Source organism: Cryptomeria japonica, chromosome 3 (assembly GCF_030272615.1).
Source record: "Cryptomeria japonica chromosome 3, Sugi_1.0, whole genome shotgun sequence".
Lineage (NCBI taxonomy): Eukaryota > Viridiplantae > Streptophyta > Pinopsida > Cupressales > Cupressaceae > Cryptomeria > Cryptomeria japonica.
The window spans coordinates 692,589,319-692,605,315 of record NC_081407.1 but is presented as its reverse complement, the minus strand read 5'-3'; the positions used below and the strand labels follow the sequence as shown (position 1 = coordinate 692,605,315).

Genomic DNA, 15,997 nt, shown 5'->3' with positions numbered 1-15,997 from the left:
ATAGGCAGGAACTAGAGGATAGAATCAAGGTCATCTTTTGCAAGGACGCAAATGTTACAGATGAGTAGTATGATCAGATGTTTGCCACCATGCTCCTGATTGAAAGGACGAAGGAACTTGAACCTTCATGGGACGCAGCTCTTCTAGATGCATTCGATCAGGTCATCCACTTAGAAGAGAGTGTGAAGAATCTTCCCGAGATTCCAATTGCAGAAATCGAAGGAATCGTTTCAAGATTCATTGCATATGCTAAGAAAGAGAATTGGAAAGGGAATAAGATTCTAGATGAAAGGTTGTTACAGATGACATGACATCTTATTTCTCATTGGTTTATGTCTCCTAGGTTTTTGTGCCAAAATTTAATATTTGGCTATGCATTTAATATTGTTCAGTAAAAAGGAGGCCATTTGTAACAAACCCTAATTAGGGTTTAGGTGTCATGGTCTTGTCCGTTGATCTACTTTCAATCTGGACCTTTCATTGTAATTGAGGATGCTATTTATACCCTCATTTTTCATTTCAAAAAAAATATAGTGTAATAATCAATAGTTGATGTAATAGAGAAAAGAGATTAGAGCTAGAAGCAATTTTATTTTGTAGCAAGATTGAGTTTTGAAGAGAGGAATTCAAGCAATTGTTGTACATGATGATTTGGAAATCAATGAAATATTGAAGTTATGGTGTTTTGTTGCAAATTTCTTGAGTTATCTTCATGGTTGTTTGATTTACTCGAATTGTGCTCAATCAAAGTAGCTTGTTAGTTTGAAGGACATTGTGTAAGACTTGATCTTTGGTAGGATTCGTAATCCAAACCACTAGCTTCTTGCTGATTGTAGGAACGCCTTGCGTGGTCAACTGGAGAATACTTTGAGTCCCTTAACCTTCAATCATTATTGTATCTTGGATATGTACCTTCGTGGTAGTGTCCATGATATTTGATGCATTGAATATCATTTTATTACCTTAGAAGATCGCACTAATTTCAATTGAGTTGTTATCTTATGGCAAAATTGAAGTTGGTTGAATCTTGCCAAGTCTTGTCCATACTAAGTCATTCATAGGGTTAGACTAGATTAGACCTCTTTCAAACCCTACTCCTTTTGTTATTTTTTTTTTTTTTTTGAATAGTTTCCTTAGTTTAGCAAATCTTGAACTTTCGGAATACGTAAGGCCCCTTGGAGGAAACAGCAAATCACATCATACCGTTGGAAGCTTGTCCACACGTAGAGACCCTACTAAAAGAACCTTGGAGTCTACCTAACTGATCCTTTATGCGAATCTTCAGCAGTTAGAGACTATTTTCTCAAGAGAGGATAAGATGCCTATTGGTATTTTATTCTGTGTATGATGATGTACAAAATACACGTCAACACGACGCCATAGAATTGGATTGCGTACCTGCTCCGCCTTCCCAGAGCGACATCGATGCATTCGAGGCCAATGATCCTCCTGCACCTGATATACCGGACACCGAGCCAAAAGGCCCCAAGTCGACCAAACTGGGTGACCAAATAAAGGAAGGAGAAATCCCATCCACCCAGGGGATCGAAGTGCATGAACCTACCCAGCAGAGCCGTCACGAATTGCTACTCCTCAATACAGCCAAGGACGACTCGACTGTCGAAGGGGAACAAAGAACAGACGAGATTCATGAGCTCGAGAGAACCAAGGAGCAACCTTCACAGGACGATATCAGACAATTGTTCAGTGAAATAGGGGAGAACTTAGATGCAAGCAAGGAGCTTCCTCCTTCTTTCACCCCTCCGATGGCGGGGCAGCTACTAATTTGTGGTCAGCCGGTTGATAGCATAGGAGAACAAGGTGCTAACTTAACCCTATCCTCAACCCAGACGGTGCCTCAAGAATGGCTGATCGCCAGAGCTCAGCGCAGGGCCGCCACCAAGGCACCCATCGATCTAGAGGACATCTTCTCACGAATGGATCAAGCAAAAGCTAAAGGGAAGAAGAAACCAAGAGCATACTCTAAGGTAACTAGGGATGAGCAAAGGAACCGCACTCTTCATATTGCCACCCCGCCCGTGGACAAGCCAGCAGATCAAATAACACTGGCAGATTATAGCATTACGACTGTCCCCATCGGACGAGCTACAAAAGAGCAGGAAAAGGAGGAATTTAAGGACTCAGTGCAGAACATACTCAGACAGCTCGAGGAAATCACTACCGAAAAGGATATGTATCGGGCTCGTGCTGAACAAGCCGAGGGATACATCGATAAGCTCCTACGGCCATTACACAACCCCTCTGAATCCCATATTCCCCCAATAGCATTGGCACAAAGGACTACAACTGAATTTGAAGTAATTCGGGATACCGCAAAGGCCGTCAAGGAATGGGTGCAGGACATCAAGAAAAAGGGAGAACAGATCCTTAAAGAAGTAAAGGAAATGGCTCTCCATCGAGAGCTCACTCTAGTCAGGTTGTTGGAGGTAAAGAGGGAATCCCTTCACATGCATGAAGTAGCGGCCTCTACCCTTCCCCTTATAAGAGCTCTTTTCTGGATGCATACATAGATTCCCACACTGCCTGACATCCTAGATCCCCATGGCATCAGTGTTCTCAAGGAATGGTACTGGACGGTCACCATGAAGAACGATGCCTAGGAAATTATTGACAAAGAAAATGACGAATGTGAGGCAATTCTGGGGAACATGCAAGAACTAGGCAAGACCATCCTCCGATCAATGGTTTCGGGGTGGATAAATGACCTATCCGACAGTGTAATCCGGCCGGATTGGGAGGAAAGGTTGGGAGCAGATAAGGTTTCTTATTCCATTGAAGACTTGAGTTTTGTTGGTCAGTTCCATTCAGACATATTGTGCTTCGAGCGTAATCGCTCCAGCTGGAAGGACGGTTTAAGGCACATGGACCAGTATCTCGAGGGCATGCAGTACAAAATTCGCCACCCTCCCATGCCACCTTTCAGCCTCCTCTTCCAGTTGTGTATCAAATTTCAGGAATATGTTCGCAAGGAACGAACGGCAGGTCGTGATTTATGGCGGGAATACCTGCATAACGAGGACCAGTTTCTAAAGAAAGAATGTGAAACCAAAATAGAGAAAGTAGTTTCTCAAAAATGCCTTTTTCCCTCCAAGTCTTAAAAGTGCACTTTTGTCCCAAAAAGGTGACAGTTGACTTCTGGTCAACAAATGGTAAAGCTTTTTATACACCTTTTTTTGGATTATTCCAATTGTTGTAATTATCCTTTTTTGGGTAGTTATTACTCCCTTTGGGGTGGTTGTTGATATTTACCCTCCATTTATGGGTATGGGTACCCTTTTGTAAGGATGAATCTGGGCCACTTGTTTAGATTAGATCTTGGCCATTCATCTATTTTTGGAAGTCTATTTAAAGGGATTGGTTTTCCCTCATTTTAAAAGAAGTTCTTGGATTGTTGCGAAAGCTCTGAAGGAATTTGCAGGAATTAATACAATGGATTAAAACTATTTTCAAGTTTCCTTGTGAGTGCATGGTCTCCTTCTTCACTTAATTTTAAAAGCTTTTAATTATGTCTGTTCATTTTGCACGGTAGTTTTTTTTTATCAAGCATCTGATAGAGCCTTCACAGTCCATACCATTAGAGGATAGCTGATTGCTTTTCCTTTCCGCATGGTTAATCTGGACTATTTTATGATTTAGTTCGATTATCAAATATATATCTTGAATGTAGAAGTTCTAATATCGTGTTTGGTAATATGAAAATCTGGTTTCTCCTTTGAAGATTGCACTAAGTTTATGCAAACATTGCGTCTGAATGACTGATGATGCCTAATTTAGTTTCCTGGAAGTGTCTGTCTGCTTGATTGAATCTGCTGTCCTAGTTAGAATTTTCAGTTCATCTCTCTCCCTATCCTTCCTTTCTTTTCTCCCTATTTTATCTTTTTTTAGAAATCTGCAGTCCTGCTAAATCAGCTTCAAATTAACCAACATCACCTGAAGGAAAACCGTAAAAGGTCCCCGGGAATTTATACATGGAATTGCCAATTAAACGTAAGTCCCCTTGTGTTTCCAGCATAAACACATCAAGCCACTGAGAAATCCCGCAGTCAAGACCTGACAAAAGAAACCTTGAGGTTATCCCCTTTCATAAAAACGTAGAAAATAGCATTAGGGATTCCCTTATTCCAAGAGAGGGTAGGATACTCAGTGAGTCTATTCTATTCTGCGTTGGCCGTATGGAGTTTGCAGCAATGCGATTTCATCCACGTCAACACTGTCCAGATGGTTTCGCATGTACGGCAATGCCGTGCGGGATCATCTTTGCTATCCCCGTTGAATTTGGGCAACTTCTGTTTGGTCGCCATTGATGGAAGTCGTCCACTTGGAGGTGGTTGTGGCTGTGTCTGCCCTCCGGCGCTGCTCCCTCCGATGCCGTTGATGTCTCTTGTGGTGGTGACCGAAGGTACGGTGTTCTGCCTTGTACCTATCGTGTGGTTAGCTTCCCCTTCGTCATCACCCGTGCCCGGCTCCCTTCGGTGATCCTCCCTTTGTGGTGTGAGATAAGTTTTTGAACCGATCTCGAGTCTCTTCAACTAGTTCTCTGCGTAACCTAGTTTCCTCCAGAAACTCTTCGAGGCTTCTCGCTCTACCGTAGTCTGGTGACGCGTAGAAATTCCCCTCGGCTTCTGCACCTTCCGTGACACCTCCTTGGTTCCCTTCGGGCAACCCTTCGGCAGGTCGTCCTTCGGCAAGTTGCCTCAGCCTCCGTCTACGTTCTACACGTTGTTCCAGAATCAAAGCCTTCTGCGCAGCCTCCCACTCGTCGGTTTCTAATTTCTTATTTCTGTCTTTATTCAGTAAATTGGGCATTAATTGTGGTACAATTTCATGTTTCACAACACATAAACCAAAACACAACAGTCTTTATTAATTCATTCTTTTGTATACAATCAACATAATTCTTCTGCTTCTAACAGTGTTCTTTATTTCTCTCCCTTCACAAATTAAGGATTATTTGTCCTTCGTCGGTCTTCTCTACGTTCATCATCCTGGCGCTCATGAAATTCTCGTAAGATTTGTTGTCGTCGGTTCTCACGGTAGGTGTCTTCTCTGTGGTTTTGAAGAGCCAAAAATGCTTGAGCCAGAAGGTTAGGCAAATTGCTCATCAACCGATTCACCGTCGGGCTTACACCAAGCGTGCTCCACACAGCATCCTCTGGAATAGCCTCAATGGTGGCTTCCCTCCGTACGTGTGTTTCGATGGCTGCCTGAAGGATGCAAGAGAAATCTTTTGTGAGTGCTCGTTCTCCTTCGAACAGTTCTTGGTGATCTTCGTCAGGGTTACTGCTCGTCCCCTCGGGCAATGGTTGTCCCATTATCCCTGTGCCATGTAGTATATTCCCGTCCCTCCCGAAATGATTTCGGCAACGGCGCCAAATGTTTACCTCACTGGGTAAACAGGAAGAATATAGAAACTGAACAGCAATGCACAATGCAATTACCAGAATAAGCTTTCCATTAATGTCAAAAGATGTTCATATTATAATCTGTCGTCAACATTCCATGTCCTCCAACACCCGGAGGTGGTACAATATATGACAGCTGAAGGGGTGCGACACAACCGTCGCGACTCCAACTACCTACCCGTCGGCTAACTGACTATCAATAATTAACATTACTAAACTATACATATTTTCTGATAACAAATTTGTGAGTTCTCACAAGTTGTAACTCCTTTTTCCCACACCCAAAAAGGAATATTCTAAATTTGAAGAAGAATATGCCGAATTGAAATTTGAATTTCCCATCCGCCATGGATGCTTCTACATCAGTGATGTTGGTAGAGATAGTGAGGGTCTAGTGCTTTTTCTCTTCTCTACTTTTTAGGTGTTCACTCAATTTGTTACATGGAAGCCCAAACAATTCTAAAAGCTATGGAAATAGCCTATGAAAAGGGATAGAGAAAGATTATCTATGAAACTAACTCCATGATTCTTCTCTCTTTGATTAATAAAAGGAACTTGTAGGAGGCTTCATGGAAATTGATTGTGGTTGTGAAGCAAATTCTCTTTTTGGCTACAATTTTTGATTCTATATCTTTTTTTGTATATTTTGAGAGAGTGGAATAGGGTGTTAAACTGTCTTGCTAAATGGGCCTCTGAAAGGGATCACAGCTAGGATGCCACTGATTGGAATGACTTGGACCACAACAAAGTGTAGTGGGTTCACAAAATTATTCATGATGATCGAAAAGTGTATAGGTAGTTTCCTAGATTGGAGATGGATAGGGATCAAAAGGCCCCTTGTAGTCACTATGGGTATTGGTTGCTGGTTCTGCAGGACTCCTTGATGGATCCTCCTTTTGTATGTAATGATGACAACTGTCATCTGAAAATCATGTTGTTGTCTTTGTATTTAGCCTATCCTAAATAATAAAAATAATTACCATAATAAAACAGAAAGAGGGGTGACAAATGTCTGAAATGAGAAAATTGTACCTTCAGAAATAGACATCCCTATAAACTTTGCTGGAATTCTAAAGAATGCTTTCTAACGTGAGTTGATGCCATCTAGATCATTTGCACTAGCTGAAATAGGATGTAAGAATCATCAGACAGTTGTACTAAAAGAGTAATGAGGCATTGTCAATGATGGGACATGTGAAGGAGAGATGACATCAAGCATTTACATTCATTTTTATATAGCATTTCTCATGACAAGAGTTAAGGGTTATTAAAATTAACAAACACGATTTTTAATGTATTAGTGTTACTGACCAGTATGGCAAAGACCTGTTCTAGAATAGTTAATGTAAATAATTTATGTTAGTTTAAATGTTCTTGACATTTTGATTTTGATTTTCATATGCTGAGATGCATTTCATTGTTATTTTGAGTTGCAAGTATGATGCATATTTTAACATTATAATTTTTAATATAATTTAGTATTGGGCATGTTATATTGTTGCAGCTGGATATTCAGAATGATGCTGCTCAGTACATTTGGCAAACAGTAGAGATCTGCTTCGGTAAGCTTTATGTGATAAATATTCCTTTTGTTTAAGTTGATATATGATGCTTTTACTTATCTTTGTTTCTTTCCTTTTCGTTGTTCTGAGAATGATGATAATGACTCTTACATCCTTCAAACCAAATTGGTTTGTAGGACCTTTGAAATGCATAATTTAAAATTTGGTTTGAAGGACCTTTGAAATGCATCATTTAATTTCATAATGTAATATTTCTTCTGATTTCGTTGCATAGACTCTACAGAGTATTGTTGGAGTTGATTCTGTTGTTGTTGGCATCCCTTCAATCATCTATATCTAGGAACTCTTCATAAGTATAAGAACCATCCTTATGAGTATATGGCTATATTGCCTCGATACTTATGAAAGCATTGTTAGCGTTTTAGTTTGTCTCTTTTGAGACACCTCAAAGGAACAACCTGTGAGGTAAAACCTCTTTAAAAATTGTAAGAGGAAGCTCCTTAAGATCTAAAACTACCTTAGACACTAAAATATAGATAAACTATATAGGTATAAACACTACAAGATTTCTTTGGCAGTTTTATATAAATGAAAGTAACTACCTAATTGTCTTTTAGCCTCAGGTATGAGCACAAGAGTGCTAACCACTTGTTTGACAAGTGATATTTTCAAATATTACAAATGAAATGATCTAACTGTAAACAAAACAGTGACACCTTCCTACTATCTAAATAAGGTATGCAATCAGACACAGATATGATCAAAACTAGAAACAACAAATACTCTCTTACTAACTAAAATTAGAAACTATTAGTGTGCATATATGGCAATAGGATAGATGAACAGTTTCCGACTACAACTAAGATGAATCACAATGTTGATATAATGACACAAACTATTTTTTACTTTTAGTTCAACCATCAAAATCCAACACACTAAACATGTTGACATTTTAATTTTGGTTGTTAAACAACACATACAATAGTGTCATTATTCAAATTATAAGAAGCTCTTTGAGAGAACCAAACTTAAAATTAATAGAATTTACAAGTATCCACATTTTACAAAATTTCATTAGAATTTTGTGTTAAATGTAAATAACTAAATGACTATGTTTTTGCCTCAAATGTAAATATTTAACTATCAATAGTCAAGGCTTGCAGTGAGACTTTTAGATTTAAAGGAGTGTAAACTATCAAGCATAAACAAACAACTCAACATCCTCCTAGCTAAAGTGGATACCAACATTTGATAGCAACATATATGAATACCAAGGTTACCAAGAGACGGGGGTGCCTGGAGACTTCAGAGATTAGTACTTGTACTTATACAGATAATTTTCAAAAATAGGAGATAGGGTACTTGGAGACGCCAATATTTTTAATATAATTTAATAAAAATATCATGACATAGAAGTTTAAAACTTTGAAAACAAGAACAATGGTAAAGTTTAACATTGGGACATGTTTATTATTTTATTATGCCTAAAAATAATAAATAATGAATAAACTTAGTTTAACTTTCAAACCATAAATGTAGAGCCTAAAAATAGTAACTAAATTCATAAAGAATCAAAGATATATTAGTATATGAAACTATTAATGAATTTAAAATATTATATCAGATTAAAAAATATTATATTAAATTATAAATGGCAAAATTTAATTATCTTATATTAAAATATAAGTGCAAATTATGGTCCCAAACCCATGGATAAAACATGTCCATGACATATTTGCTATTCTATTCTTTATGTTTTATTTTCTTTCACGAATTGCCTTTGCTTTGCAGCTTACATTCAAATGATTGTTTTCTATCGCAATGAAATATTAGGATCTAGAAAATAAAGAGTAACATTTTCTCAAAGATCACAAATTTGCCAATATTTATTTTATTATGCCACGTTTTTCTGTTTTAAATTACGCTGTCTTGCTTGTCATTCACTATTTCATTGTTCCTATGCTTCCATGTGTGTTAGGGTTTCGATGGCCACAAGTAGAGGATGTCATTTTTTAGATTGAACTTGCAAAATTCTTTCTTGTTCGGACCGATTCACCCGCCTTGGTTTTACATTTTGCCACACTACTGCTTGCCATCTTTTGTGAGCTCCAACATTTGTTCGCCATCTTTACTGCCAGTGTCTACAATTCAAGGCAGCATTGATAGCAGATATTTGCAGCTTCCCCATTTATTGTACCAACAAGAAACAAATTCCATATCAATAGGTACCAAGTCATAACCACGCAGATGCATTGATCAAATTGTATTATCAAGGACAAGGGACTGGATCTCAACTTAGAACTTCACATTTCATCCTATGTTTTATATGGGACAATCAAAAAGTTTTAGTGGGAGACGTTGGACACTTCAAGAGATGTTGGTCTTCTGCACCCTGAGAACCCATCCATCTCTAGAGATGTTTCAGAGATTGGAGACGTGTCCTGGGCCTGGGGACACGTTCCAGGGGTCCGGAAATATGTCTCCTAGTAACCTTGATGAATACTGACTACTATCTGAATTAGACACCAGCGAATCTACATTAATAGGAAATGATTAAACAAGTGAAAAGCACATGATGACTTCATGAAGAAAATAGTTAAACTACATTCAAATTCGCAGTTTAAGTAAATTGATTTTGCCAGAACAAAGTTTGATTCAAAACAATCTTTCTCCAATTTACTTAAGTAAATTATAAACATAAATTTAACAGTTATTGAGTAACAATTGAACTATAGTTTATGTCATATCCCTTGGTCAAATAGGAGTAGAAATGATGAATTCCAACCCAAGGAATATTATCAAACAGCTATCCCTTCAATTCCCAAAACCTGCTGCTGTAAAATCTGATTGCTTTGTTGGTGTTTATTTGTTACCAAGCGGTTTTCCAATGTGAATTGTTTTTATGAATTTGCACATGTCAATATGAAGTTTAGATTGGAATTAAACCACATGAAGGACTGCCAAGCTAATGCAAGAACAAACAACATCTTCAGCTGATAACATTGTGTCAAACATCTGTCATACACCCTCAGAAAGATTATATATGCAAATGCAACCAATTCTTCTTCCTTTCTTATTTCATATGATGATCAAAAGACATTAATTGACAATATTATGAGCAAACACAATAACTATTATTGATGTCTACTTTCAGATTTTTCTGAAGACCAATGACAGATAAGGACTCTTGAAAACCAACTGAGATTACTATGAATTATTGATGTCAATTGAACCTGGTGTTTAGTGTTTTGATGTTGGAAGCAAAATCGTTGATTAGGAAGCCTTCAATCAGCTGATCAATCCCTATCTTCAGAAGTCGCCCCCTGCTGCAATAAAGTTGGGACTGGTAATTATCAGACTGCTGCTAGCCTCCAAAATATTCACTCCAAACAATCGTTTTCAGTCCTCAAGTATGGCACTACCTCCCCTAATGAAGTTTGATGCCAATTTAGGAATTTATGATCAAGATCAAAGTGAAAGATGGATTGCTGCGATTTGCTTCGAACTGATATGTCACTGATCTTCCTCAAGACTCCTTCATAGCCTGTCCAAAAACTGATTGCCTTAATCCCCTGAAAGTAGCGCTATTCTTCAAGATAAGATTCGATGTCTAAATGTTGAGTCATGTGCAAAATCGAAGGGCATTACCAGTCTGATACGATCTATTGCAGACCTCAAATGGATGATGAAATCTGCTTGGAATTCCTCCAAACTCATCCACAAAGAATCGCCTTATGCGTCTAATGAATTACACCCCTTCAAATTGACCCTTCGATGCAACAAATTAGGAATCTTGAGCAAAATCGTGGTTGAGGGAGGTCTGAAGTAATTTGTCTCAGATCTGCAATTATGATCAGCTGCCTCTTATATCCACCCTCAATCAAACCTCACACAAATCGCCTTACTTTTCCAATAAGGATCGATGCATTTAGGAGACCAAACCAAAAAGCTGAAGACACCATGACTCCATTTGCAACAAACACAATAAGCTCAAGTGAAAGGACTGATTGTCCTTCCCGACCACCATAAACTCGTTATGCACAGTGTGGAAAACTGAGTATCTCCCACTCCCAAAAAGAAGAAACTAGGGTTTCGTCGAGCCCCTCCTATCAATCTGTTGAAGGTTTGCGTCCTCAGAGATTTCATCAAATGCAAAGCATCAGACAGTTCATCAAATCTATAATCCAAATCTCCAATGATCATACAAGGAGACTCAACCTCTATTTAACCTTTCCCCACATACGTCTCTTCAACTTCTAGAAGATTCCATTTACAATATAATAATATTATTTTATTTTAGTGACTTAATGATTTAATATTTTATTTTAGTCACTATCTAATTAAATTAATTAAATATAAAGTCACTTTTAATTTTTAATTTATTTTAATGACTTTATAAGAAATTAATTTAATAAATTTCTCCTTATTTCTCCACTTAGCCAAAAGGCTAAAACTTCATAAAAGGCTAGAAAAATAGGGACATTACAGTTTATGCAACATAGCCTTTCAATAACTTACCTCTGTAATTTATATGCTCGGAAAACTTATTTGCAAGCTCTTAAGAGGCAACTTTTAGGGAAAAAAGTAATAAAAATATTCCCATTAAAGCTCCACTTTAAAGCAACACCATCCATATTTGTTAAAAAGAGGAAATAAAACTAATTCTAAAAGAAATGAATAAATAGAGTCCTTATAATGGGCTCAAGTCATGTCCTCAAGAAAAATAGTAACTTTTGCCACAAGTTATTTTCAAAAATCTAAAATAACTTTGAGTTGCAAATTTGGCTGAATCCTCTAAACTTTACGAAATTTTCTGAAAGCCAATGCAAAGTGTTTGAAATGCATGATTTGATGAAAACTCCTCTGCTAACCCTAACTCTTTGATAAACTTGGTTGATATCTTTGAGAGCACTATAGCTGAAAGCACCAACTTGAACAATTAATGCTTAATGTTGACTAACTTAGCACATGGGTGGTGGTTCCTACATGTTAATTTGAAACCTCTCTCATTATCCTAACTTCTATTCGCGAATGTTGTTATCATCATTCCTAACTCGAGGTGATACTTTTGGGTGGCAAAGCCACTCCAAAAGTATGGCCTCAAATTGACTTCACTTTTTCTTTAATGCTGGCAGAAAATACTAAATAGTTTCCAATCTATTATGACATTTGGTAAAAAAAATTGGTGGTTAAACCCTCAAAAAAATGTACATCCTTTAATGTATTTTTCTTCTCAGGTGCATTTTGCTAATGTCTTTGCCATGTTTTAGGCGTGCTTTCATATGGTTCGATATTCTTCAAATAGCCCGTAGATTAAGTTGATTTCTTCATCCCTTTTTTAATTTGCTTTTTGAAAAAATTGCCACCTTTTGAGCTAAATGTCAATCTCTTAACCACTTGTGACATGATTTGTTTTGGATTTTTTGATGGCAATTGCTAGCCAAAAGTGTGCCAATCTAGTAAAGGATTTTAATTGGCATCTTGGCATATTTGGCTCACTTCATTGCCATGGATTTTGGCAGCAAGATGTGCACCACTTGTCTTATAAATTGTTAAGGCCCTTTGACGTGGATTTCATGTCACCTTGCCAAAACCTAGGTTTTGTTTATAAATTGTTAAGGCCCTTTGACGTGGATTTCATGTCACCTTGCCAAAACCTAGGTTTTGTTTCCTTGTGAAATTGTCGCTTCAATTGTGACTTCAAACTGTCCTTGAACTCTTAAGTATGTTAATGATGTCCTAGCATGCTTTCATTCAATCCTAGCCTCCTTTTAGGCATAGTATTGTGATGCATTTTCCACCTTCTAATATGTCAAATGGAGATTACTTATCATTTGCCAGTTCTATTGATGTTTGACTAAGCTACTTGATTTGAAAACCAAGGGAAAATGTACCATTCTCTACTTTCTATTTTCATCCTTTAGATTATCTTACTTAATTTTTGGCTCATTTTGGCAAATTTTAATCACAGCTTCCTGCTTCTCTTCCTTTCATCAAATATCATCATCAAAATGATCACCTTTACCTGGCAAAAGTTGTTAGAAGAAAAGACTATGGTGGGAGAATCTTTTACAAATCAATCAGGAAGACTAGCATTGATCATAACCAAAAACGCAAATCATGATAAATTGATAAAATAATAAACACCAAATAGAGAAACATCGAGTTTTATATGGATACAATAATTGGCTCTTTATTGTGGACCGTGGAACAACCTTGGACCTTGAAAAACTTCATAATTGTTGGAAAAACATGTGAGCAATCTCTTATTTGTGGGAAATAGAGTCAATCCTATTCTAAGACTTAACCTAAAATAGAACAAAAAGAAAACACATGACTTGAAAGGGAAAAACATAATGCTAGGAACTACCACTGAACAACCTGCTTGTTTGATTAGATTAAAAATACTATGTTTTTCTTTTAAGGTGTTTTTTCGAGGCTAGACGAAAGTGCAGAAGTGTGTATTTTGTTTGAGTTTGGGTTTTGTAATGTTTGATGAAGCAATGTGAAACTGAGCGTATATTGCATATAACTCAAACTGATGATAAAACATGGATTTTTAATCTTGAAAGAGTAATTTTCAGATTTACTTCAGTTTAGGAATATTACAAACTTCCCCAAGGGATTACAAAAATGTATGATAAATAATGCTAATAACCCTTATAAGCATACCCAATAAGGTTGACCTTCGTAGGAATGAAGTATGAAGGAGTTGTAAAATATTTGCAAATCTGATTTGTAGTGGCACCAAGCTGGTTACTCAGAACATGAATTAAAATGTTCCAACTTCTTCAAAACTGATATGAAAACTGTCCCAATCTGCTGGTTATGACTTGTATTTGCAGACCCAACATTTATGATGTAGATTAGTGTTCTTTCTTGGCTCCAAACATCCTCAAGGAGGATTGGCCACACAGGTAGACACATCTCTCAGCAGTAGCAACAAAACTATCAAAATACTAACTCCAAACTAATCTTCTAACTGCTGTAAACTATCAATAAAAGGCTTCTTTCTAGCTTACCAAAACTATATAAAGGAAGGAGAATAGTGATATCTCTCCACTCTAAGCAACCCAAGAGGAGTCGACCTAGCATATTGGGAGGTCACTCAGAAATTATGTTAAAGCTGCTCCAAAACCCTTCCAAAAAATGATACAAATACCTTCAAACTGCTGGAAATGGAGTTTCATACAAACTCCAATCTGAAAATGCCTCAAAAGATTCTTGTTCACTTCCAAAAAGCCAAATAGGGGGTGGCTAAACAAGCAAGCTCCTCTTTCAGATTTCTATCAGCAAATACCTCTTCCAAAATTGGTTTCTTTGTAGCCCAACTAAGATCCCTGAAGTAGAATCTCCTTGCACACTCTTGGCTGGTCTCTCACAGCTGCAAGTGTGTTTACTTATGGAGGTTTTCGTCTCCAATAAGAAGCTCAAACCCTAAGGTTTAGACAAACTCCTCTAAGGAGATGAGAACAAGATTGAAAACCACATAACATAATGCTTTCTTCACCTCCAAGACTCTTTAATCCTTCCTCAATGCTACGCCCTAATTAGGGCTTCAACATGGATGCCCACTTATGGCTTTAGGTTGAGTTTAATTTAGAGTTAAATTAACTCATTATATCACTTCATTTGGTCTTAATGAAACCTTTTTAAAATAATTCATTTTTGCCTTTAAAGACCTCTTTAATATCTCCAATGACTTTATTATAAAGTCAATTTCATGACTTAATAATTATGGTTTTTTTCAAGTCATTTTATTATCATAGAAATATCACAAATAACCATAAAATGAGTGAACTCCATTTTCTCTCTCTTGGGATGTCTAGCAAGGAAGCACCTCACTCTCTAGGCTCATGTATGCCTTTGAAGGAGATATTCTAGGGTTTAATGCAATTTTAGACAGGCAACTTGGAGATTACAATACTTGTCAACTAATTCCACCCATGTTTACTCTAAAGTGCCCTTTGAAATAGGATAAAATCACCAATCTAGTGTCCTCTACCCGTCCTTATCAATCTACGAGGACTTTGTTGATAGATTGATCCTAATTTGACTCTGGCTTAAAAGGGGACATTATAAATGAACACAAGAAATGGCAACACTTACCTACCTTTAGAAAAAAAGTAGGCACATTAGCTAAATGAACCCATTCACATGCTAGGAAAAATATCAACCCTCCATTTATTCAGGGTTCTTACCATAGTAACTCCCTCTAAAAAAAATTACGAAATTCTCCATAGTAATACAAAGACAATAGGAACTATCATGTAGTGATTTTTTTTGCATTAGTTTGTCAATGTATGTTGGTTCTTGATGGTCTTCTTCTATGATGAAAAAACTTTCAAGCAAGTGGAGATATTGTACCTCCTTTCCAAGGTATCTAGAAAGATCTTGTAGTTGTAGCACCTCTATGGGATTATTGATCTTTATATGTTAGCATACTCAACCTTGAACTCAAATAAAGCATCATTCTCTAGTATAGGCAAAAAATGTTGGAGATAATTTGCATCCTAGTCCTTGGCAGTTGGCTCTCTGTTGACGTGTATTTTGTACACTATCAAACACAGAATAAAATACCTAAAGGTACCTTATCCTCTCTTGAGTAAAGTTTCCGAATGCTGAAGATATCGCGAAAAAGGATCAATTGGAGAAACTTCAAGGTTCTTGTATGTAGGGTCTCTACATGTGGATAAGCTCTCTGTGGTATGATGTGATTTGCTGGAATCACAAGGGGACTTACATTCGATGATTGAACGTCTGATCTGCTTTGAATATTGCTGGAACACAGGCTCTTACTAACTTTGACTTGAAAAAAGGGAAAAAAGAGGAGGGTGAGGAAAGGATCTAATTCTAATACTAAGAATGTAGGAGCAATGAATGATCTTTGATGGAATTCTAACTAAGTCTTGTTTTGACATCGCAGGAACATCTCCACAAGGTTAGTGCGATCTTCGAAGGAAAGCTTTATGATGTTCAAATCATCACTGCCGGCATAGACACCATCAGGTTGATGCATATCAATAAAGAAGCGACAATTGAAGTTAAGCT

At 37.2% G+C, this 15,997-nt stretch overlaps 1 protein-coding gene across 2 annotated transcripts in view; it reads left to right on the top strand.

Annotated features, from left to right (window-relative positions):
• The window catches only part of LOC131078352 (two pore calcium channel protein 1), a 396,229-nt gene that overhangs the window by 289,181 nt on the left and 91,051 nt on the right, over nucleotides 1–15,997 (top strand). For both annotated transcript variants that reach the window (XM_058016023.2, XM_058016024.2), the window contains exon 14: nucleotides 6,928–6,985. In XM_058016023.2, the coding sequence (XP_057872006.2) occupies nucleotides 6,928–6,985 (58 nt within the window). The remainder of the gene's footprint in view (nucleotides 1–6,927; nucleotides 6,986–15,997) is intronic.